The sequence below is a fragment of the Salmo salar genome, chromosome ssa16 (assembly GCF_905237065.1).
Source record: "Salmo salar chromosome ssa16, Ssal_v3.1, whole genome shotgun sequence".
Lineage (NCBI taxonomy): Eukaryota > Metazoa > Chordata > Actinopteri > Salmoniformes > Salmonidae > Salmo > Salmo salar.
In genome coordinates this window covers 45144263-45171787 of record NC_059457.1, presented here as the reverse complement: position 1 = coordinate 45171787, position 27525 = coordinate 45144263, and the positions used below count along the sequence as shown (strand labels likewise).

Below are 27525 nucleotides of genomic sequence, written 5' to 3'. Positions count from 1 at the left end.
AAAAGATGAATAGAGGGGCCAGCTAAGCACACGCCCCCATAGAGAGGAGAGGAAGGAGGGGGTTCACCCAGCCCCTCTAGACAGCTGGTGTCAGTAGCTTTGCAATGCATGGTGGGGGTGAAGTGTTTAGGGCTCAGACATTGTGAGTATTAGTAGACAAGAGAAGAACAGTGGAAGTGATTCCTTTGCTGAATTCTAAATGGACAACGAGTCACAAAAGTGTATCCATTCATCTATTTGATCTACTTGGATTGTTCTCCACCAAATCATCTGCCTGAGACACCTCTATAGTTAAAGAGGGGTGTGTTGGTGGTGATATACAAACCATGTTACCAGGGGGATATGGGGGGGAAGGATATTGATCACACTCCCCTGTCGGTCTCCCCTCCTCCAGACCACCTGAGGCCCTGGCTAGTCAACTCTACACAACGGTTTCCTCTTCCCAAATTCATCCCTCTTTTACCTCTATTGCTGAAAGTCAAAGAAGCCATTGACTCAAGTGGTGAAAGATGACCCCATACAGCTGGTTGACATCGGTAGATACTGTGTAGATGCTTCTTGTTATTGAAGTGAAGCTGACATAATTTGCATTGAGGAGGACACAATCAGTGTGTATAATTTGAATAATGGAGAGGACAATATTGAATGAGAAGCAATTCCAATGCAAGGTATGAAAGAACGAGTAGTACACAATGTTTTATTTGGACCATAGATACAAAATACATATTGCGTGACAGTGAAAAGTCTGTTCTTTGTACGCTTTAATACTGGTGAATATGTCATGACTCCTCACATGTCGATACTTTCAGTGCTTTCCTATCGTCAGTCACCCATGTAATGACCTCTAGTACCGTGTATTTACTGTTGAAATGTCTAAATAATTGACTATGCATTTTCCCAATGGGTCTGTCTGACATCAACTTCTCTGATCTCATTTCTCATCATTGTCTCTACAACCCAATGGTTTGACATTATGGTTTTCAAATGCCTTTCTTCAGGCAATCAACCAGACACTTAGGCAGTTATTGCTTTGTGTACAGTGCATTATTGTAATGACATTAACAAATCAGCAGCATTGGAAAGGACTTTGTACATTGACAGATTAACTCAGAATTCAGAACCAAGACTGACAACATCTACCAACCAGGAATAACCTAATAAATGAGAGATGATTAGATAGCCTGGTCTCACATCAGATGTGACAATGACCATAGGAGTTGGCAAGACAGCATAAACAGATCTGGGACCAGGCTAAAATAAGAGGGGTTCAGTCACTGAGTACCTTTCTGATCAATAGAGGAACTTAATCCTATTTGGGTACAGCACATTTATATGGCAAAATGTCAACAAATAATGATTCTTCTTTGTTTGGCAAATAGACGAGCAAAGAAGAAAGTGGAGGATCCTTCAGTACAATCAAGTTGGCATGGATATAGAGTGTTGTTGATCCACGTGTACCGAGGAAGAACGTCAAACAAAATGGAAGAGTTCAAGGCTATGGGTGTGGGTTTTATAGTGATCTTAGATAAGAACAGTCTAGGATAGAACACACACGAGTTCAAAGAATTAGTAACACAATGAAATATTGTCATTTACAAGTTTTATATTACTATTGCAATTGACAAAATGTAGTCGAACCTGGGTCTGTAGTGACGCCTCGTGCCTTAGATCCGACAGACCATTTCTGTATGGACCTTGCTTTGTGCACAGGGGTATTGTCATGCTGAAACAGGAAAGGGCCTTCCCCAAACGGCTGCAAAGTTGGAAGCACAGAATTGTCTAGAATGTAATTGTATGCTATAGCGTTAACATTTCCCTTCACTGGAACTAAGGGGCCTAGCCCAAACCATGAAAAACAGCCCCAGACCATTATTCCTCCTCCACCAAACTTTACAGTTGACACTATGCATTCGGGCAGGTAGCGTTCTCCTGCTATCCGCCAAACCCAGAATCGTCCGTCTGACTGCCAGATGGTGAAGCGTGATTCATCACTCCAGAGAACGTGTTTCCACTGCTCCAGAGTCCAATGGCGGCGAACTTTACACCACTCCAGCTGACGCTTGGCATTGTGCATGGTGATCTTAGGCATGCGTGCGGCTGCTCGGCCATGGAAACCCATTACATGAAGGTCCCGACGAACACTTCTTGTGCTGACATTGCTCCCGTTCTGAGCTTGTGTGGACTACCACTTTGCGGCTGAGCCGTTGTTGATCCTAGATGTTTCCACTTCACACAGCATTTACAGTCGAACGGGGCAGCTCTAGCTGGGCAGAAATTTGATGAACTGACTTGGAAAAGTGGCATCCTATGACGGTGCCACGTTGAAAGTCACTGAGCTCTTCAATAAGGCCATTCTACTGCCAATGTTTGTCTATGGAGATTGATCAGCTGTGTGGTCGATTTTTATACACCTATCAGGGATGGATGTGGCTGAAATAGCCAAATCCACTCATTTTAAGGGGTATCCACATACTCTTGTATACAGTATATGGTGTACTTCTTTATCCCCTAAGTGCTTCAGTTCATATCCAATACTATTTTTATGACTAGTCCAAGTCAAACTCTTATTTTTCGGTTATGATGCTCTCCTATAGTTTCATTCACTCCATGAGGCTGGCTGAGCAAAATTAGCATCTTGGACTCGAAGAGACTGCCCAGTGTCTTCTCTAACAACTGTTAAGTTTGCTTCAATCGTATCACTTTTGAGATGCTTCATGTCTTCTCTGTTTCAAACCCATACATTTATTATCTCAATTCCAGGTCTGGTTTCTGACTAAACCAATTACCACAATAAAAATAGGATTTAATTGCATAAAGATGACCTCAGTCAAGATGCATAGAATGGAGGAGATTCGTGTGAGGTATTTAACAGAGAATCTCCTACCAGACTGGATTGTTGCTGTGTGAGCAGCTGAAAGCTTTGTGCATTACCTGTAATGATAAGGTGTATTTTGGCACTGCTGGTTATGTTTTCAACAGCGAAAGTAAGGAGCACCTAAGGCCGAAGAACTCAAGGAAAAATATACAACAGGACATGAGGAAATGTGAGACAGCTTCTGCTCTAATAGCATCTCCATCTGAACCATCTAGAAAAATGACCCAATCGTGTAAAACATCTTGATGTGTCTTCAGAAGAATAACGCAACATTTCTGAGAGAAGACGCTACGCAAGCGAGCGGCCATAGACATATTCACAGTCAATGAGCCGGTCACACACACTGTCCATCTGTCATACCCCAAACACCCCAAGTTTCCATTGTGTTTGTGGTTGCTGTGGTGTCTGGTTGCCATTACATTGCGGGTTTCCAAGGCATTGCCCATGGTGTCACCACGGTGACCGGCGGTCCTCAGGTTGTGTAGCGAGGAGGGGGGAGCATCCTGTGTCGGAGCACGCGGACAGAAGCTATGTTCTCCTGGGTCATGAGGCGGGTCACCAGGTCCAGACTGAGGCCGGCCACCTTCTCACCGTTCACCTCCAGCAGCTCGTCTCCCACCCCTAGCAGCCCCCCGTACATCTTCACTGTGCTGCTGTCGCCCATCTCTTCAACATACACACCTACAAAACAGACAGGATAACGTACAGGAGCATGTTACAGGTAGGGTCACACATAAACTTATTTTATAACACACATCTACAGGCAAAAGTATAGGAGCATGCTACTGATAGCACCAGGTACATACGAGGAGTATTATTACACCTGATAATTACACACCAACACCTACAGGACAGACTGTAGGGGAGGGGAGTATTATTACACCTGATAATTACACACCAACACCTACAGGATAGACTGTAGGGGAGTATTATTACACCTGATAATTACCCCCTTCACCTACAGGACAGACTGTAGGGGAGGAGGGAATTATTACATCTGATAATTACACACCAACACCTACAGGACAGACTGGAGGGGAGTATTATTACACCTGATAATTACACACCAACACCTACAGGACAGACTGTAGGGGAGTATTATTACATCTGATAATTACACACCAACACCTACAGGACAGACTGTAGGGGAGTATTATTACACCTGATAATTACACACCAACAGGACAGACTGTAAGGGAGGGGAGTATTATTACACTTGATAATTACACACTAACACCTACAGGACAGACTGTAGGGGAGTATTATTACACCTGATAATTACACACCAACACCTACAGGACAGACTGTAGGGGAGTATTATTACACCTGATAATTACACACCAACAGGACAGACTGTAAGGGAGGGGAGTATTATTACACTTGATAATTACACACTAACACCTACAGGACAGACTGTAAGGGAGGGGAGTATTATTACACCTGATAATTATACACCAACACCTACAGGACAGACTGTAAGGGAGGGGAGTATTATTACACCTGATAATTACACACTAACACCTACAGGACAGACTGTAAGGGAGGGGAGTATTATTACACCTGATAATTACACACCAACACCTACAGGACAGACTGTAAGGGAGGGGAGTATTATTACACCTGATAATTACACACTAACACCTACAGGACAGACTGTAAGGGAGGGGAGTATTATTACACCTGATAATTACACACTAACACCTACAGGACAGACTGTAGGGGAGTATTATTACACCTGATAATTACACACTAACACCTACAGGACAGACTGTAGGGGAGTATTATTACACCTGATAATTACACACCAACACCTACAGGACAGACTGTAAGGGAGTGGAGTATTATTACATCTGATAATTACACACTAACACCTACAGGACATACTGTAGGGGAATATTATTACACCTGATAATTACACACTAACACCAACAGGACAGACTGTAAGGGAGGGGAGTATTATTACACCTCAACATACACACCTACAAAACAGACAGGATAACGTACAGGAGCATGTTACAGGTAGGGTCACACATAAACTTATTTTATAACACACATCTACAGGCAAAAGTATAGGAGCATGCTACTGATAGCACCAGGTACATACGAGGAGTATTATTACACCTGATAATTACACACCAACACCTACAGGACAGACTGTAGGGGAGGGGAGTATTATTACACCTGATAATTACACACCAACACCTACAGGACAGACTGTAGGGGAGTATTATTACACCTGATAATTACCCCCTTCACCTACAGGACAGACTGTAGGGGAGGAGGGAATTATTACATCTGATAATTACACACCAACACCTACAGGACAGACTGGAGGGGAGTATTATTACACCTGATAATTACACACTAACACCTACAGGACAGACTGTAGGGGAGTATTATTACACCTGATAATTACACACTAACACCTACAGGACAGACTGTAGGGGAGTATTATTACACCTGATAATTACACACCAACAGGACAGACTGTAAGGGAGTATTATTACACCTGATAATTACACACTAACACCTACAGGACAGACTGTAGGGGAGGGGAGTATTATTACACCTGATAATTACACACCAACACCTACAGGACAGACTGTAGGGGAGGGGAGTATTATTACACACTAACACCTACAGGACAGACTGTAAGGGAGGGGAGTATTATTACACCTGAATTACACACCAACACCTACAGGACAGACTGTAGGGGAGGGGAGTATTATTACACCTGATAATTACACACTAACACCTACAGGACAGACTGTAGGGGAGTATTATTACACCTGATAATTACACACTAACACCTACAGGACAGACTGTAGGGGAGGGGAGTATTATTACATCTGATAATTACACACCAACACCTACAGGGCAGACTGTAGGGGAGTATTATTACACCTGATAATTACACACTAACACCTACAGGACAGACTGTAAGGGAGGGGAGTATTATTACACCTGATAATTACACACTAACACCTACAGGACAGACTGTAAGGGAGGGGAGTATTATTACACCTGATAATTACACACCAACACCTACAGGACAGACTGTAGGGGAGGGGAGTATTATTACACCTGATAATTACACACCAACACCTACAGGACAGACTGTAGGGGAGTATTATTACACCTGATAATTGCACACTAACACCTACAGGACAGACTGTATGGGAGTATTATTACACCTGATAATTACACACCAACACCTACTGGACAGACTGTAGGGGAGGGGAGTATTATTACACCTGATAATTACACACTAACACCTACAGGACAGACTGTAAGGGAGGGGAGTATTATTACACCTGATAATTACACACTAACACCTACAGGACAGACTGTAGGGGAGGGGAGTATTATTACACCTGATAATTACACACCAACACCTACAGGACAGACTGTAAGGGAGGGGAGTATTATTACACCTGATAATTACACACCAACACCTACAGGACAGACTGTAGGGGAGTATTATTACACCTGATAATTACACACTAACACCTACAGGACAGACTGTAAGGGAGGGGAGTATTATTACACCTGATAATGACACACTAACACCTACAGGACAGACTGTAGGGGAGTATTATTACACCTGATAATTACACACCAACACCTACAGGACAGACTGTAAGGGAGGGGAGTATTATTACACCTGATAATTACACACTAACACCTACAGGACAGACTGTAAGGGAGGGGAGTATTATTACACCTGATAATGACACACTAACACCTACAGGACAAACTGTAAGGGAGGGGAGTATTATTACACCTGATAATTACACACCAACACCTACAGGACAGACTGTAAGGGAGTATTATTACATCTGATAACTACACACTAACACCTACAGGACAGACTGTAAGGGAGGGGAGTATTATTACACCTGATAATGACACACTAACACCTACAGGACAGACTGTAAGGGAGGGGAGTATTATTACACCTGATAATTACACACCAACACCTACAGGACAGACTGTAAGGGAGGGGAGTATTATTACACCTGATAATTACACACTAACACCTACAGGACAGACTGTAGGGGAGTATTATTACACCTGATAATTACACACTAACACCTACAGGACAGACTGTAGGGGAGGGGAGTATTATTACACCTGATAATTACACACTAACACCTACAGGACAGACTGTAAGGGAGGGGAGTATTATTACACCTGATAATTACACACCAACACCTACAGGACAGACTGTAGGGGAGTATTATTACACCTGATAATTACACACTAACACCTACAGGACAGACTGTAGGGGAGGGGAGTATTATTACACCTGATAATTACACACTAACACCTACAGGACAGACTGTAAGGGAGGGGAGTATTATTACACCTGATAATTACACACCAACACCTACAGGACAGACTGTAAGGGAGTATTATTACACCTGATAATTACACACTAACACCTACAGGACAGACTATAGGGGAGGGGAGTATTATTACATCTGATAATTACACACTAACACCTACAGGACAGACTGTAAGGGAGTATTATTACACCTGATAATTATACACTAACACCTACAGGACAGACTGTACGGGAGTATTATTACACCTGATAATTACACACTAACACCTACAGGACAAACTGTAAGGGAGGGGAGTATTATTACACCTGATAATTACACACCAACACCTACAGGACAGACTGTAAGGGAGTATTATTACATCTGATAACTACACACTAACACCTACAGGACAGACTGTAAGGGAGGGGAGTATTATTACACCTGATAATTACACACTAACACCTACAGGACAGACTGTAGGGGAGGGGAGTATTATTACACCTGATAATTACACACCAACACCTACAGGACAGACTGTAAGGGAGGGGAGTATTATTACACCTGATAATTACACACCAACACCTACAGGACAGACTGTAGGGGAGTATTATTACACCTGCTAATTACACACTAACACCTACAGGACAGACTGTAAGGGAGGGGAGTATTATTACACCTGATAATGACACACTAACACCTACAGGACAGACTGTAGGGGAGTATTATTACACCTGATAATTACACACCAACACCTACAGGACAGACTGTAAGGGAGGGGAGTATTATTACACCTGATAATTACACACTAACACCTACAGGACAGACTGTAAGGGAGTATTATTACACCTGATAATTACACACTAACACCTACAGGACAGACTGTAAGGGAGGGGAGTATTATTACACCTGATAATGACACACTAACACCTACAGGACAAACTGTAAGGGAGGGGAGTATTATTACACCTGATAATTACACACCAACACCTACAGGACAGACTTTAAGGGAGGGGAGTATTATTACACCTGATAATGACACACTAACACCTACAGGACAGACTGTAAGGGAGGGGAGTATTATTACACCTGATAATTACACACCAACACCTACAGGACAGACTGTAAGGGAGTATTATTACATCTGATAATTACACACTAACACCTACAGGACAGACTGTAAGGGAGTATTATTACACCTGATAATTACACACTAACACCTACAGGACAGACTGTAGGGGAGTATTATTACACCTGATAATTACACACTAACACCTACAGGACAGACTGTAGGGGAGGGGAGTATTATTCCACCTGATAATGACACACTAACACCTACAGGACAGACTGTAAGGGAGGGGAGTATTATTACACCTGATAATTACACACCAACACCTACAGGACAGACTGTAAGGGAGGGGAGTATTATTACACCTGATAATTACACACTAACACCTACAGGACAGACTGTAGGGGAGTATTATTACACCTGATAATTACACACTAACACCTACAGGACAGACTGTAGGGGAGGGGAGTATTATTACACCTGATAATTACACACTAACACCTACAGGACAGACTGTAAGGGAGGGGAGTATTATTACACCTGATAATTACACACCAACACCTACAGGACAGACTGTAGGGGAGTATTATTACACCTGATAATTACACACTAACACCTACAGGACAGACTGTAGGGGAGGGGAGTATTATTACACCTGATAATTACACACTAACACCTACAGGACAGACTGTAAGGGAGTATTATTACACCTGATAATTACACACTAACACCTACAGGACAGACTGTAGGGGAGTATTATTACACCTGATAATTACACACTAACACCTACAGGACAAACTGTAAGGGAGGGGAGTATTATTACACCTGATAATTACACACCAACACCTACAGGACAGACTGTAAGGGAGTATTATTACATCTGATAACTACACACTAACACCTACAGGACAGACTGTAAGGGAGGGGAGTATTATTACACCTGATAATTACACACTAACACCTACAGGACAGACTGTAGGGGAGGGGAGTATTATTACACCTGATAATTACACACCAACACCTACAGGACAGACTGTAAGGGAGGGGAGTATTATTACACCTGATAATTACACACCAACACCTACAGGACAGACTGTAAGGGAGGGGAGTATTATTACACCTGATAATGACACACTAACACCTACAGGACAGACTGTAAGGGAGGGGAGTATTATTACACCTGATAATGACACACTAACACCTACAGGACAGACTGTAGGGGAGTATTATTACACTTGATAATTACACACCAACACCTACAGGACAGACTGTAAGGGAGGGGAGTATTATTACACCTGATAATTACACACTAACACCTACAGGACAGACTGTAAGGGAGGGGAGTATTATTACACCTGATAATGACACACTAACACCTACAGGACAAACTGTAAGGGAGGGGAGTATTATTACACCTGATAATTACACACCAACACCTACAGGACAGACTGTAAGGGAGTATTATTACATCTGATAACTACACACTAACACCTACAGGACAGACTGTAAGGGAGGGGAGTATTATTACACCTGATAATGACACACTAACACCTACAGGACAGACTGTAAGGGAGGGGAGTATTATTACACCTGATAGTTACACACCAACACCTACAGGACAGACTGTAAGGGAGTATTATTACATCTGATAATTACACACCAACACCTACAGGACAGACTGTAGGGGAGTATTATTACACCTGATAATTACACACTAACACCTACAGGACAGACTGTAAGGGAGTATTATTACACCTGATAATTACACACTAACACCTACAGGACAGACTGTAGGGGAGTATTATTACACCTGATAATTACACACTAACACCTACAGGACAGACTGTAGGGGAGGGGAGTATTATTACACCTGATAATTACACACTAACACCTACAGGACAGACTGTAAGGGAGGGGAGTATTATTACACCTGATAATTACACACCAACACCTACAGGACAGACTGTAGGGGAGTATTATTACACCTGATAATTACACACTAACACCTACAGGACAGACTGTAGGGGAGGGGAGTATTATTACACCTGATAATTACACACTAACACCTACAGGACAGACTGTAAGGGAGGGGAGTATTATTACACCTGATAATTACACACCAACACCTACAGGACAGACTGTAAGGGAGTATTATTACACCTGATAATTACACACTAACACCTACAGGACAGACTATAGGGGAGGGGAGTATTATTACATCTGATAATTACACACTAACACCTACAGGACAGACTGTAAGGGAGTATTATTACACCTGATAATTACACACTAACACCTACAGGACAGACTGTAGGGGAGTATTATTACCTAACACACACACACACACACACACACACACACACACACACACACACACACACACACACACACACACACACACACACACACACACACACACACACACACACACACACACACACACACACACGTATTACTAAACACACGCAAAATACAACACTAAACACACATCCAACTGCAGGACACGAGTGAAGTAAGTTAACGATAAAATACACCTTGAGCACACAGAAGGGGAACATTCTAATGAACAGGACATCATTATACAACACTAGAATAGAAAGACAACCAAAACAACAAGTCCCCAATCTGGCCCCAGACGGCCCTGGGTTAGAGCAGGGTAGGTCATCTAGGGCCAACCCTAGGCTTTTGGCCCCAGTCTAAGTCATGGAAACACTAGACTTTAGGCCAAGTACCGGTGTAAATGGCTGCAGTGTAAAGGCTCATTTTGTGTACCTGAGTCGAGTCGTCCTTTGCCCCGGGAGAGGAGGAAGCCGAAGGGTCCTATGGGAGGTCTGCTGAGCTCCAGCAGGAGGGTCCCGTCAGGGAAGGCCTGGGCCACCCTGCCCACCGAGCTCACCCCACTGGGGCTGCCCACATCCTCCACACTCAGAACCCTCTGGAGGCCCTTACTGGAGAGAGACAGAACAGCAGCTTTGAGGTGACATATATGGGGCCCTGTAGCATGCTATATTAAAAAATATATACACTGCTCAAAAAAATAAAGGGAACACTTAAACAACACAATGTAACTCCAAGTCAATCACACTTCTGTGAAATCAAACTGTCCACTTAGGAAGCAACACTGATTGACAATAAATTTCACATGCTGTTGTGCAAATGGAATAGACAACAGGTGGAAATTAAAGGCATTTAGCAAGACACCCCCAATAAAGGAGTGGTTCTGCAGGTGGGGACCACAGACCACTTCTCAGTTCCTATGCTTCCTGGCTGATGTTTTGGTCACTTTTGAATGCTGGCGGTGCTTTCACTCTAGTGGTAGCATGAGACGGAGTCTACAACCCACACAAGTGGCTCAGGTAGTGCAGCTCATCCAGGATGGCATATCAATGCGAGCTGAGGCAAGAAGGTTTGCTGTGTCTGTCAGCGTAGTGTCCAGAGCATGGAGACGCTACCAGGAGACAGGCCAGTACATCAGGAGACGGGAAGGAGGCCGTAGGAGGGCAACAACCCAGCAGCAGGACCGCTACCGCCGCCTTTGTGCAAGGAGGAGCAGGAGAAGCACTGCCAGAGCCCTGCAAAATGACCTCCAGCAGGCCACAAATGTGCATGTGTCTGCTCAAACGGTCAGAAACAGACTCCATGAGGGTGGTATGAGGGCCCGACGTCCACAGGTGGGGGTTGTGATTACAGCCCAACACCGTGCAGGACGTGTGGCATTTGCCAGAGAACACCAAGATTGGCAAATTCGCCACTGGCGCCCTGTGCTCTTCACAGATGAAAGCAGGTTCACACTGAGCACATGACAGACGTGACAGAGTCTGGAGAGGCCGTGGAGAACGTTCTGCTGCCTGCAACATCCTCCAGCATGACCGGTTTGGCGGTGGGGCAGTTATGGTGTGGGGTGACATTTCTTTGGGGGGCCGCACAGCCCTCCATGTGCTCGCCAGAGTTAGCCTGACTGCCATTAGGTACCGAGATGAGATCCTCAGACCTCTTGTGAGACCATATGCTGGTGCGGTTGGCCCTGGGTTCCTCCTAATGCAAGACAATGCTAGACCTCATGTGGCTGGAGTGTCAGCAGTTCCTGCAAGAGGAAGGCATTGATGCTATGGACTGGGCCGCCCGTTCCCCAGACCTGAATCCAATTGAGCACATCTAGGACATCATGTCTCGCTCCATCCACCAACGCCACGTTGCACCACAGACTGTCTAGGAGTTGGCGGATGCTTTAGTCCAGGTCTGGGAGGAGATCCCTCAGGAGACCATCTGCCACCTCATCAGGAGCATGCCCAGGCGTTGTAGGGAGGTCATACAGGCACGTGGAGGCCACACACACTACTGAGCCTCATTTTGACTTGTTTTAAGGACATTACATCAAAGTTGGATCAGCCTGTAGTGTCGTTTTCCACTTTAATTTTGAGTGTGACTCCAAATCCAGACCTCCATGGGTTGATAAATTGGATTTCCATTGATTATTTTTGTGTGATTTTGTTGTCAGCACATTCAACTATGTAAAGAAAAAAGTATTTAATAAGATTATTTCTTTCATTCAGATCTAGGATGTGTTGTTTAAGTGTTCCCTTAATTTTTTTGAGCAGTATATATATATATATATATATATATATGAATTCCGTGCCACATAAGGCAAACATTGCAATCATTGACACAGGCTCAGATACATCCATATAGAGTTTACAGTATACACACTGCAATCTATACTCCCAGGTGATCAGCAAGGGCTGATTTCAAGGTTTTACTGCTAACCTACAAAGCATTACATGGGCTTGCTCCTACCTATCTTTCCGATTTTGTCCTGCCGTACATACCTACACGTACGCTATGGTCACAAGACGCAGGCCTCCTAATTGTCCCTAGAATTTCTAAGCAAACGGCTGGAGGTAGGGCTTTCTCCTATAGAGCTCCATTTTTATGGAATGGTCTGCCTACCAATGTGAGAGACGCAGACTCAGTCTCAACCTTTAAGTCTTTACTGAAGACTTATCTCTTCAGTAGGTCCTATGATTAAGTATAGTCTGGCCCAGGAGTGTGAAGGTGAACGGAAAGGCTGGAGCAACGAACCGCCCTTGCTGTCTCTGCCTTGCCGGTTCCCCTCTTTCCACTGGGATTCTCTGACTCTAACCCTTTTACAGGGGCTGAGTCACTGGCTTACTGGTCTTCTTCCATGCCGTCCATGGGAGGGGTGCGTCACTTGAGTGGGTTGAGTCACTGACGTGGTCTTCCTGTCTGGGTTGGCGCCCCCCCCTTGGGTTGTCCATGGCGGAGATCGTTGTGGGCTATACTCGGCCTTGTCTTAGGACGGTAAGTTGGTGGTTGGAGACATCCCTCTAGTGGTGTGGGGGCTGTGCTTTGGCAAAGTGGGTGGGGTTATATCCTGCCTGTTTGGCCCTGTCCGGGGGTATCATCGGATGGGGCCACAGTGTCTTCTGATCCCTCCTGTCTCAGCCTCCAGTATTTATGCTGCAGTAGTTTATGTGTCGGGGGGCTAGGGTCAGTCTGTTACATCTGGAGTATTTCTCTTGTCTTATCCGGTGTCCTGTGTGAATTTAAATATGCTCTCTCTAATTCTCTCTTTCTCTCTTTCTTTCTTTCTCTCGGAGGACCTGAGCCCTAGGACCATGCCTCAGGACTACCTGGCATGATGACTCCTTGCTGTCCCCAGTCCACCTGGCCGTGCTGCTGCTCCAGCTTCAACTGTTCTGCCTGCAGCTATTGAACCCTGACCTGTTCACCGGACGTGCTTGTTGCACCCTCGACAACTACTATGATTATTATTATTTGACCATGCTGGTCATTTATGAACATTTTAACATCTTGACCATGTTCTGTTATAATATCCACCCGGCACAGCCAGAAGAGGACTGGCCACCCCTCATAGCCTGGTTCCTCTCTAGGTTTCTTCCTAGGTTTTTGGCCTTTCTAGGGAGTTTATCCTAGGGAGTTTTTCCTAGCCACCGTGCTTCTTTCACATGCTTTGCTTGCTGTTTGGGGTTTTAGGCTGGGTTTCTGTACAGCACTTTGAGATATCAGCTGATGTACGAAGGGCTATATAAATAAATTTGATTTGATTTTGATTTGATTTCCTGAACACGTTTTGACTCCCAGGTCTTCATCAAGTCCCATTACTTTTTGCTGGTTCTTTTTACTGGAACTCTTTGACCTTTGACCTAAGATCACCTGTACGATACTTGTGGATGAGCGTAGGTAATCCTGTTGTATAGAGTATCATATTCAGTATGGCCAATAGGGTTTCAATCAATATATACTGGGCACACCCTTGTGGAATCAACGTTGTTTCCATGTCATTTCAATGAAATTACGTTGAACCAACGTGGAGTAGACGTTGAATTGACATCGTTGCCCAGTGGGGATATTTTGACCCATGTCTACATGACGCTGATGTCGATTAAGGCAGCCCCTCCCACCTCTCTGATTCAGAGGGGCTGGGTTGCCATTAGACACATTTCAGTTGAATGCATTCAGTTGTATAACTGATTAGGTGTCTCCCTTTCATACCATAGCAAACATGCCATTTGATTTCAGTAATAAGCCATGTAGGTGAATGGAGAGACAAATGATGGTCTGCTGCCTTGTGCCATTTCCAGTTTTATAATGTAAATAATGAAGTCATTGAATGGAGATGGTCTGCTTCCTATATTAAGGTCTCTATGGCAGAACTCCCCATAGAAAGCCATGTAGCGCGGCCCATATATAGCACGGCTGTGTCATACTCCTAGCCTATCAGGTTTCTGCCTCTCCATGAAGGTGAGTTAAGTGCAACTCTGAAATGTCCTCCTCTCTGGTCTCTAGTGTGTCAGCTGCTGGGACACACACACACACACACACACACACACACACACACACACACACACACACACACACACACACACACACACACACATTCACGTACACGTAGAGACACACACACACCCATTCACGTACATGTACACACACACACACACATTGCATTTTTGGGTTTTGAATTTGCAAGAAAGGCATTTCACTGTAGTTGTGCATGTGACTTTCAAATTTTAAACACACACACACTAATAAACAAACACACTGTCACTAACACAGGCAGTGTCAACAACATCACCCAAACAGTTGATGTTCAATTTCATCACTGTTCCAAGCCACCTTCCCAAATCCATCATAAGATGTTGCAATAGTCTTCTGAATTCCATGTCTTTCTTTGGCAGCACCACTGCACTCAATCTATTTTTATCTGTCCACTCCGAACACCCCGTCAGACCCAGTGAATGGAAACTATTCGAATGGACGACACACACGGCAGCCATCCATGCATACCAGAGATTCCAGGGAGCCTTGAGCACATGCCATCCGTGTAACATCCTGTCAGGAAGGATCCATGTTGACTTCATTCATAATGTTTTGACATGAGGTGCCACTTTAGAGAAGATCAATGTGCAAGCTTTGCATTGTGACAGATTGGATTTTAGATTAACTGTTATTTCTGCAACAGTTGCCTATTTGTATGTTGCTGATGTCATAGTTCTAGTGTGTGTGTGTGTTTATGTTATACCCAGTGACATGTATTCATGGACCTCAAGGGAAGCCAGGCTTCCCCCAAAATTTGACCAATAAACATTATAAAATAATTTATCTTTCGTCTCTCTGTGTTTTCATAATTTTCCATCAATTCGCAAGTGGCTGATTCTCTCCGGAGAAATCATCCGAGCGAGGAACCAGCGCCCCTCTGTCTCAGTACTTGTAGCCCATGTATCTGATGCTGTCTGGACCAAAAGAGCATAACATGTTGCTGCCGTAGCATTTGATTGATTGATGCCAGCAAGCATTTGGCCTCCCTTGATCATTTTTGGGTAAAATAATTAGCTGAGCTCAACTGTGGGTTGTCCAGGTGTAGCAAAACACTCACCAAGGGAGGCCAGTTTGGATTTGGCTTCAGACAAATCAAATCACTTCCTTTGCAAAATGTAATATTCAGAAAAACGTGTCCGTTTGTCTGCTTGTGTTGATATCCTGCAGTAGCTAGCATGCTAAATTGGCCCTTTCCGAAGCCATGGATGGAGATGTGGATTTGGACTTGCGGTTTTGACTTATACTGAACAAAAATCTAAAACGCAACATGCAACAATTTCAACAATTTTACTGAGTTACAGTTCATATAAGTCAATTGAAATAAATAAATTAGGCCCTAATCTATGGATTTCACATGACTGGGATGGGGTGCAGCCATGGGTGGGCCTGGGAGGGCATAGGCCCACCCACTGGGAAGCAAGGCCCAGCCAATCAGAATGAGTTTTTCCCCACAAAAGGGCTTCATTACAGAAAGAAATACTCCTCAATTTTGGCAAAGGAGAAATGCTCACTAAAATTTGTGCACAAAATTTGAGCTAAATAAGCTTTTTGTGCATATGGAACATTTCTGGGATCTTTTATTTCTGCTCATGAAACATGGGACCAACACTTTACAATTTTGCATTTATATTTTGTTCAGTAGAATTCTCTGTACAAGCCAATGATTATGACGCCGATTCTGATCTAACCATAAATTAATAGTTTGTGCCACTGGCCAGATACGACTGAATTTCAATGTGTAGTCTAGCTAACATAGCTGGTTCATTGTTGCCCATGCAAGGAAGGCAGGCTAGCATGCATTTTAGCTACGTAGCCTATGAGAACAAAACTTAAAGTGTACTGTATGACAGGGCCATAGACTGTTTTGCCAACATGAAAGAGAGGAGGATGGCATTGGCGTTCAACTAGTCTACAAGTAGGTTGAGTCAACATTTTTTGTTTTACACACACACACACACACACACACACACACACACACACACACACACACACACACACACACACACACACACACACACACACACACACACACACACACACACACACACACACACACACACACACACACACACACACACACACCATTGATAGCCACATGATATTTAGCAACACTGATTGGACTGAATTGTTTTTGGTACAATACCTTTAAGTTTGCTTTCAGTGTTTTAAACTAAGCATATATAGCCTTGTTGATTTGATGTTTAAATGTCTAAGTGTAAATGGTGCTGGAATAGTGGAGGCAGTGCTCCTGTTGTCTTCGTGCTGACTTGCGATAACTCTGTGGTTCTAAATCAGTAGTTGTTTAGTAAACTGTCAAAAGCATTAACTTGCTTGACCATGCTGCATGTGATATGTTTGTCTGCAATATTTGCTTTGTGGACTTCACTGGACAGATGTTTCTTTGCGGTTTTGTGATGAAACAAACGTATGTGCAGTTGAATTTATTCCACCACTGTGTGACTGTTGTCTTTTTGTTGTCACAGCCTTATTGTACATCACGGTGGAGTTTGAACAAATGGGTTATAGAGTAAACAACGCAATTATCACAACATAGGTTGTAATTAAGCAATAAGGCCCGAGGAGGTGTGGTATACGGGCCATATACCACAAACCCCTGAGGTGCCTTATTGCTATTATAAACTGGTTACCAATGTAATTGTAACAGTAAAAATAAATGCTTTGTCATACCCGTGGTATACCACGGCTGTCAGCCAATCAGATTTCAGGGCTCGAACCACCCAGTTTATAATATGGCTTTTTTACTGGCTTGGCTTCCTCAGTGATGTTACTGATGCAGCGTACTGGTTATACCTGAGAGCAGGGCTGCTGGGCTTGTCTCCAGGTGTGTATGCACTGGAGCCATCTCCCTTCTTTTTGCAGGACTGTACATTCTGGACTGATGACGATTTCCTCAGCTGCTTAAAGGGTGACCCCTGGAGATGAGAAATGAACATGACAGCAGCCCTATGCGACCTTCCACAATATGCATTTGGATTCATTTTAAGATGGTGTTACTTTTTTCAAGGTGTCAGCAAATACCTTGACCAAATATGCACTTTACAGTATAGTTATGAGGAAAAATATTAAAATTTCTAGTACACGGTCACAACAATGTTCAAACTAACTGAGATCTCAGTATCCTTATGGATTAAACAGTTTGACAAACATAAAGCAGAACCTCTCAGACTACAATCAAGGTTAGAATCGATATATTTCCCTATAATTCAAAAGATAAATCCCCTCTCACCATGCGTAGGGACTGGAGCGACGGGGCTTTCCTCAGTTGGCTGGGTTCTGGGCGTGCAGGACTGGGGTTAGAGCTGGAGCTGGGGCCAGGAAAGGCCGGGGGGACACCCCGGGGCTGGAAGCTAAGCTGCTCCATGCTACTGGAGCGCCCTTTACCCAGCTTCCCCACTCCATTCAGGCCGATGGCGGAGAATAAACGACGCAGAGAAAGCTTGGACCTGGCCTCCTGCTGCTCTGTCTCTGTCCCTACCATACTGTGAGGGAAAGAGGGGGGAGAGGTGTGAAGGAAGGAAAGAGGGAGAGACAGATCAACAGAAAGACATTGAGAGATGGATAACAACATATAAACAAGTACAGACATGATGAGTAACATCTCAGTTGGACTCAACTCCATTATAAATTCTAGTTCTTAATTTGATCGGGAAAACCTTTTGAAATAGATAGAATTCATCCAGGAAATTGAAATAATAATTTCACCTCAGATGCTTGCATTAATTCACTTATTACTATTTGGTTAGAAGAGGTCAGTGTTGATTTAAAAAGTATTAGACTGAGGCAGTGCTCTGTTTGTCTGCACCACAACTCTAAAACCACCTGGTTTGACCTAGTTTGTATAAAAATGTTAACAGTCTGTGGAATACCACTAATGGCTATAGGCTAAGGCTGGCTGTCAGGCAGAGCTCCAAATTAGATGATAGTTTAGTAAAATAGAACTTTGTGGGAATCTAAAAATAGCTTCCTTCAACATCTCTCTCTGAAAGGGAGGAGGACAGATGTTAATTTTGGGTCAAACCTCTAAAATATTTGGTAATATATGCAAAAAAATATTTTGCTGTGCGACCAGGAGTTTTATTTTGGGAGCACACTCCGATTTGGGAAATAATCTTCCAGATAATAATTGTTGGGATCAAAAATCAAATCTAATTTTACTTGTCAAATGTTTTGTAGACTATAGGTGTAAACTAACAGCAAAATTATTACTTACGGGTCCTTTCCCAACAATGCAGAGTTAAAGATAAGTTGGAACATTTAATAAAAAATAGAACTAGTGACACTGAAATGCACAGTTAATAATAAATAAAAATAATGAGTAGAAAATATCATGGCTATCTATATACAGGGAGGACCAGTACCGAGTTGATGTCCAGGAGTACGAGGTAATTGAGGTAAAGTGACTAGGAAACAGCATAGATAAGACAGTAGCAGCAGTATATGTAATGAGTGTAAAAGTGTGTGTGTGTGTGTGTGTGTGTGTGTGTGTGTGTGTGTGTGTGTGTGTGTGTGTGTGTGTGTGTGTGTGTGTGTGTGTGTGGCGTCAGTATTCATGTATGTGTGTGTGGGTGTTGTGTTGCCAATGTAAGTATTTGTGGGTAGAGTCCAGTGTGTGTGCATAGAGTCAGAGCAAGAGAGTTAGTGCAAAAAAGGGTAAATGCAGGTAGTCCGGGTAGCCATTTGATTAGCTATTTAGCAGTCTTTTTTTTTTAAAGTCTTATGGCTTGGGGGTAGAAGCTGTTCAGGCTCCTGTTGGTTCCAGACTTGGTGCATTGGTACCGCTTGCCACGCGGTAGCAGAGAGAACAGCCTGTGGCTTGGGTGGCTGGAGTCTTTTTGGGCCTTCCTCTGTCACCGCCTGGTATAGAGGTCCTGGATGGCAGGGAGCTCGGCACCAGTGATGTACTGGGCCGTACACATTACTCTCTGTAGCGCCTTCCAGTCGGATGCCAAGCAGTTGCCATACCAAGCGGTGATGCAGCCAGTCAAGATGCTCTCGATGGTGCAGCTATAGAACTTTGGGAGAATCTGAGGGCCCATGCCAAATCTTTTCAGCCTCTTGAGGTGGAAGGGGTGTTTTTGTGCCCTCTTCACAACTGTCTTGGTGTGTTTGAACAATGATAGATCCTTAGTGATGTGGACATCGAGGAACTTGAAGCTCTCGACCCGTTCCACTACAGCCCCGTTGATGTGAATGGGGGAATGCTCGGCCCTCCGTTTCCTGTAATCCACAATCAGCTCCTTTGATTTACTGACATTGAGAGGTTGTTGTCCTGGCACCACACTGCCAGTTCTCTGACCACCTCACCATAGGCTGTCTCATCGTTGATCAGGCCTACCACCGTCGTGTCGACGGCAAACTTAACAATGGTGTTGGAGTCGTGTGCAGCCATGCAGTTGTGGGTGAACAGGGATTACAGGAAGGGACTAAGGACTCACCCGAGGGGCCCCTGTGTTGAGGGTCTGTGTATCAGATGTGTTATTACCTAGCCTCACCACCTGGGGGCGGCCCATTAGGAAGTCCAGAATCCGGTTGCAAAGGAAGGTGTTCAGTCCCAGGGACCTTAGTTTAGTGATTAGCTTCGAGGGCAGTATGGTATTGAATACTGAGCTGTAGGAAATTAACAGCATTCTCACGTAGGTGTTTCTTTTGTCCAAGTGTGAAAGAGTAGTGTTGAGTGCAATATAGATTGCATCTTCTGTGGATCTGTTGGGGTGGTATGCGAATTGGAGTGGGTCCAGGCTGTCTGGGATGATGGTGTTAATGTGAGCTATGACCAGCCTTTCAAAGCATTACATGGCTACAGATGTGAGTGCTACGGGGCGAAAGTCATTTAGACAGGCTACCTTGGCGTTCTATGGGGATCTGCTTGAAACATGTTGATAATTACATAATAAATGTAATACGTGTAATGATAAGTCTTCGCTGTACCGTTGTTTCTGAGTGCCCTAGAGAAAAAAGCCAGTGCCGATTCGATAGAGTCATGGTTGCACAATTATCAGACCGGAAATGGCTTGCTTGTAGGCGCCCAACCAGGTTGCCGGGAACGCATTTTACATTCATAATAGATGTCGTGGGACGTTCGAATACAACTTACAGTGCCTTCGAAAAATATTCAGACCCCTTCACTTTTTCGACATTTTGTTAGGTTACAGACTTATTCTAAAATTGATTGAATCATTTTTTTATCCTCATTAATCTGCACACAATACCTCATAATGACAAAGCAAAACAGGTTTTTATAAATGTTTGCTAATTTATATAAAAAATGAAATATCACATTTACATAAATATTCAGACCCTTTACTCAGTACTTTGTTGAAGCAACTTTGGCAGCAATTACAGCCTCAAGTAATGTTTTGTACTTTTTTGTTGTTGCATGTATACATGTATGTGTGTGTTAATATAACAATTGTTGCTCTGTACAGTAACGCCACATAGGGTCTTACATGTACACGTACTTTACATGTTTAGTGGAGTCCAATGATTTTCAAATGGAGAAATTACATTCTTTGATCTACGAATTGGAATGATTACTTGGAAGGTGTTTCCTCATTGAAAATTACTTGTCTGATGATTTATTGGACCTCAGTTTATCTTAAGTCAGTTATTTAGTTTGTCCAACATTACCATTCTGTTCTATACTGTGTGAACGCTCCGCTTGCAAGAAAAACACGGGCACTGGCTGGGCCATTCAAGGACATTCAGACTTTTCCCGAAGTAACTCCTGCTTTGTCTTGGCTGTGTGCTTAGGGTTGTTGTCCTGTTAGAAGGTGAACCTTTGCCCCAGTCTGAGGTCCTGAGCGTTCTGGGGTAGGTTTTCATCAAGGATCTCTCTGTACTTTGCTTCGTTCATCTTTGCCTCGACCCTGACTAGTCTCCTAGTCAATGCTGCTGAAAAACATCCCCACAACATGATGCTGCCACCACCATGCTTCAAAGTAGGGATGGTATTAGCCAGGTGATGAGCGGTGCCTGGTTTCCTCCAGACGTGACACTTGGCATTCAGGCCAAAGAGTTTAATCTTGGATTCATCAGAACATGTGCCTCGACAAAATCCTGTCTCGGAGCTCTACGGACAATTCCTTTGACCTCATGGCTTGGTTTTTGCTCTGACAGGCACTGTCAACTGTGGGACCTTATATAGACAGGTGTGTGCCTTTCCAAATCATGTCCAATCAATGTCGTTTACTACAGGTGGACTCCAATCAAGTTGGGGAAACATCTCAAGGATCATCAATGGAAACAGGATGCACCTGAGCTCAATTTCGAGTCTCATAGCAAAGGTTCTGAATACTTATGTAAATAAGGTATTTCTGTTTTTTATTTGCAATAAACTAGCAAAAAAATCTAAACCTGTTTTGGCTTTGTCATTATGGGGTATTGTGTGTAGATTGTTGAGATTTTTACTAATTTAATCAATTTTAGAATAACTGTAACATAACAAAATGTGGAAAAAGTCAAGGAGTTTGAATACTTTCTGAAGGCACTGTACGCGTAGTTAACCATTTGTTTCCACTTTGTTCAGTCATGTTACCTCATTGGCTAGTTAGCTAACTGGTAACTTTGCCATTTTATCCAAATATTTGGGGGCACAGAAAGAAAGGAAAAGGGATAGCTTCTTCAGGAGATCTATGATCATAGCAATGAATGAATGAATGAATGACAAATCTCTTGCATGTCATCACAAACCTGATGTTTTTAAAGAGACAGTGTACAAATGTCAACATAATGTATCTCCAATAGGAAAAAAGTGCTTTATACACAATGTAGAAACCTAATAATCCACAAATGACATTGTAATTTCAATGACAGGTATTAGTATCAACATGTTAGCTTTTATAATAAACTAATGTATTTACAGTGTTACATATTCGTTTCTAGTGCACAACATGCTTCTAAAGCAGCTAGACTTCATAATTCTTTTTTTTTATCGTATTTTCTGGTGCTCCTAAATTTCATGTGGAGCTCCTAACTTTTTAAATTGGGTTCACCAGTGCTACCATTTTTTTTTTTCATTTAGAGCCCTGTGTGGGCAACTCTGCAAATTGTGCTTTGTTCCAGCCACACCTACCGTAATTCACCTAATCAAGGTACTGTGATGAGCAGGCCTGGAGCTCTTTCATGCCAAATTCTGCCATATACAAACAGTGATATTAGAGACTCAGAGATGAGACTTGCTCTAGCTCCGCTCCTAACCCTCAATTTAACCTTGACCTGAAATAACTAAATACGTAAAAAGATAGCTAAATCCCAACAAGCCTATCAGAGGGCAAGGAAGAAAATCCTTTACAATCAACATAAAGCTTCAGGTCAGTTTAGAATTAAGCATAAGAGTGTGGTGTAGGGAGGGAGTTACCAGTACTCACTGAGCTGGACTAGTGCTTTCCTCCCTCTGATGCTCTGCTCTCATTGGCCCCATGACCAGTCCATCACACCCAGAGTGGTATGGGGGAGGGGTTATGATGTTGACTCCTCCCAGAGAGAGCTCTCCCATCCATGGATGTTGCATCTCCACTTCTAGAGGGGAGGGAGGGATGTTTACTATGTGAACAATCTGTAACTTTCAGATTTTTTTAATGAAAAGCAGGAATGAGTAAGAGCCTTGTTAGACTGACATTTGCATGTGGTATGATACATTTTTGTAGAATATTGTTTATGAGATGTGAATTTCTTGCTACATATTTGCTACATATTTTTTGGCGGGGATTGTTGACTATTTATCATGCATAGACACAGCGAGAGACATAAAGAGAGTCAGAGGGGAGAGAGACAGAGATAAATAGATGGCGAGAGAGAGAGAAGGCGTCCGCATGCTTCCCAGCAGAACTAGTTCGGAAGAGTTTGTGCATATATTATGATGACATTTCGTTAGTTTTGGTCTTCACTAAGGGGTTTTCCGGCTGTTCGGGTAAATAAGCATTTTTCTAGAGGAAAGCTGAAGTCTACGCCCCTTCGTCAACAATGGGGATTCTTCATTCAACGAGAGACGACTCGTTTTCATGTACATTTTTTAATTGAGAAATACTGCACCAAATAGAGAGAGAGAGAGCGAGAGCACACAGTGGGAACAATCAGATGCTTCACATATCTAATCAACCAGGCTGTGGAATCGGGTGGAACAGGCCTTGGTAGGACTACAAGGCTGGGGGTGGTGGATGTGCTGACTACAAAATCCCTGCTGGGACCTGGGTGTAGCACACACAAACACACCCCACACATGCGCATGCATGCAGTCACACGCACATATGCACGAGCAAACACACGCACACACGCACAGATGCATGCACACGCACACACACACACACACAGATGCACACACACACTCCTTCACAGTCACTGAGCTGACACCTCACTGACATCAGCAGCATGGACTTGACCACCCATGAGGCAGTGCATTTACCAATGGCTACTAGGGGACTGAAAACACATTTAATTGTGTCCTTTAAAGTATATATTTTGACTAATGAGACTCCATTGTTAGAATTCAGTTACAGTTCAGATTGCACTTTGAAGTAATCCACCTCACCCTGTTTGTAACATAACCTCTAATCGTTATCTTTAACACATCACCTTTAACAATTATACTTAAAGGTTGTCTGATGGTAGTAGGGATCTTGGACTACATGAAAAGGAGGGCCGAGCTCTTCGACAGGGCTGTAGTGGAGCAGGAGTCCACCTGTGGTAAATTCAGTTGATTGGACATGATTTGGAAAGGCACACACACAGTTGGCAGTGCATGTCAGAGCAAAAACCAAGCCATGAAGTCAAAGGAATTGTCCGCAGAGCTCCGAGACAGGATTTTGTCGAGACACAGATCTGGGGAAAGGCACCAAAAAATGTCTGCCGCATTGAAGGTCCCCAAGAACACAGTGGCCTCCATTCTTAAATGGAAGAAGTTTGATACCACCAAGACTCTTCCTAGAGCTGGCCGCCCGGCCAAACTGAGCAGTCAGGGGAGAAGGGGCGGCAGGTAGCCTAGTGGTTAGAGCGTTGGACTAGTAACCAGAAGGTTGCAAGGTAAGGTAAAAAGGTAAAAATCTGTCGTTCTGCCCCTGAACAAGGCAGTTAACCCACTGTTCTTAGGCTGTCATTGAAAATAAGAATTTGTTCTTAACTGACTTGCCTAGTTAAATAAAGATAAAATAAATAAAAAAACATTTTTAAAAAGGGCCTTGGTCAGGGAGGTGACCAAGAACTTGATGGTCACTCTGACGGACCTCCAGAGATCCTCTGTGGAGATGGGAGAACCTTTCAGAAGGACAACCATCTCTGCAGCACTCCACCAATCAGGCCTTTATGGTAGAGTGGCCAGACGGAAGCCACTCCTCAATAAAAGGCACATGACAGCCCGCTTGGAGTTTGCAAAAGGCACCTAAAGGACTCTCAGGCCATGAGAAACACGATTCTCTGGTCTGATGAATCCAAGAAAGAAGTCTTTGGCCTGGATGCCAAGTGTCACGTCCGGAGGAAACCTGGCACCATCCCTACGGTGAAGCATGGTGGAAGCATCATGCTGTGGGGATGTTTTTCAGCGGCAGGGACTAGGAGACTATTCAGGATCGAGGCAAAGATGAACGGAGCAAAGTACAGAGAGATCTTTGATGAAAACCTGCTTCAGAGCACTCAGGACCTCAGACTGGGGCAAAGGTTCACCTTCCAACAGGACAACGACCCTAAGCACACAGCCAAGACAACGCAGGAGTGGCTTTGGGACAAGTCTCTGAATGTCCTTGAGTGGCCCAGCCAAATCAAATCAAAATCAAATCAAATTTATTTGTCACATACACATGGTTAGCAGGTGTTAATGCAAGTGTAGCGAAATGCTTGTGCTTCTAGTTCCGACCATGCAGTAATATCTAACAAGTAATCTACCAATTCCACAACAACTACCTCGTACACACAAGTGTAAAGCAATTAATACGAATATGTACATAAAAATATATCAATGAGTGGTGGCAAAATGGCATAGGCAAGATGTAATAGATGGTATGGAGTACAGTATACAGTATACAGTATATTAGATGAGTATTGTAGGGTATGAAAACATAAAGCAGCATTGTTTGAGGTGGCTAGTGATACATTACATCAGGATGGCAAGATGCAGTAGATGGTATAGAGTACAGTATATACATATGAGATGAGTAATGTAGGTTATGAAAACATTATATAAAGTGGCTAGTGATACATCTAATTACATCAAGATGGCAAGATGCAGTAGATGGTATGGCGTACAGTATATACATATGAGATGAATAATGTAGGTTATGTAAACATTATCTAATGTAAATAATATAAAGTGGCAAGTGATAAATTGATTACATTAATTTTCCCATTATTAAAGTGGCTTGAGTTGAGTCAATATGTTGGCAGCAGCCACTCGATGTTAGTGATGGCTGTTTAACAGTCTGATGGCCTTGAGATAGAAGCTGTTTTTCAGTCTCTTGGTCCCAGCTTTGATGCACCTGTACTGACCTCGCCTTCTGGATGATAGCGGGGTGAACAGGCAGTGGCTCGGGTGGTTGCTGTCCTTGATGATCTTTTTGGCCTTCCTGTGACATTGGGTGGTGTAGGTGTCCTGGAAGGCAGGTAGTTTGCACCCGGTGATGCGTTGTGCAGACCTCACTACCCTCTGGAGAGCCTTCCGGTTATGGGCGGAGCAGCTGCCATACCAGGCGGTGATACAGCCTGACAGGATGCTCTCGATTGTGCATCTGTAAAAGTTTGAGTGTTTTTGGTGACAAGCCAAATTTCTTCAGCCTCCTGGGGTTGAAGAGGCGCTGCTGCGCCTTCTTCACCACGCTGTCTGTGTGGGTGGACCATTTCAGTTTGTCCGTGATGTGTACGCCGAGGAACTTAAAACTCTCCACCCTCTCCACTACTGTCCCGTCAATGTAGATAGGGGGCTGCTCCCTCTGCTGTTTCCTGAAGTCCACCGTCATCGCTTTTGTTTTGTTGACGTTGAGTGTGAGGATATTTTCCTGACACCACACTCCGAGGGCCCTCACCTCCTCCCTGGTAATCAAGCCTACCACTGTAGTGTCGTCTGCAAACTTCATGATTGAGTTGGATGCGTGCATGGCCACGCAGTCGTGGGTGAACAGGGAGTACAGAAGAGGGCTGAGAACGCACCCTTTTGGGGACCCAGTGTTGAGGATCAGCGGGGTGGAGATGTTACCTACCCTCACCACCTGGGAGCGGTCCGTCAGGAAGTCCAGGACCCAGTGGCACAGGGCGGAGTCGAGACCCAGGGTCTCGAGCTTAATGACGAGTTTGGAGGGTACTATGGTGTTAAATGCTGAGCTGTAATCGATGAACAGCATTCTTACATAGGTATTCCTCTTGTCCAGATGGGTTAGGGCAGTGTGCAGTGTGATGGC

General features: G+C 43.7%; 1 protein-coding gene across 1 annotated transcript in view; it reads right to left on the bottom strand.

Moving 5' to 3' along the window:
- Nucleotides 1–669: 669 nt before the first annotated feature.
- Nucleotides 670–27525, bottom strand: part of LOC106574073 (uncharacterized protein KIAA1614) — a 48458-nt gene continuing 21602 nt past the window's right edge. Inside the window, exons 6-10 of the mRNA XM_045697316.1 lie at nucleotides 23515–23665; nucleotides 18375–18627; nucleotides 17939–18060; nucleotides 11042–11217; nucleotides 670–3556 (exon numbers count right to left, since the gene is read on the bottom strand). Of these exons, the coding sequence (XP_045553272.1) occupies nucleotides 3348–3556; nucleotides 11042–11217; nucleotides 17939–18060; nucleotides 18375–18627; nucleotides 23515–23665 (911 nt within the window). The 3' untranslated portion in view covers nucleotides 670–3347. The remainder of the gene's footprint in view (nucleotides 3557–11041; nucleotides 11218–17938; nucleotides 18061–18374; nucleotides 18628–23514; nucleotides 23666–27525) is intronic.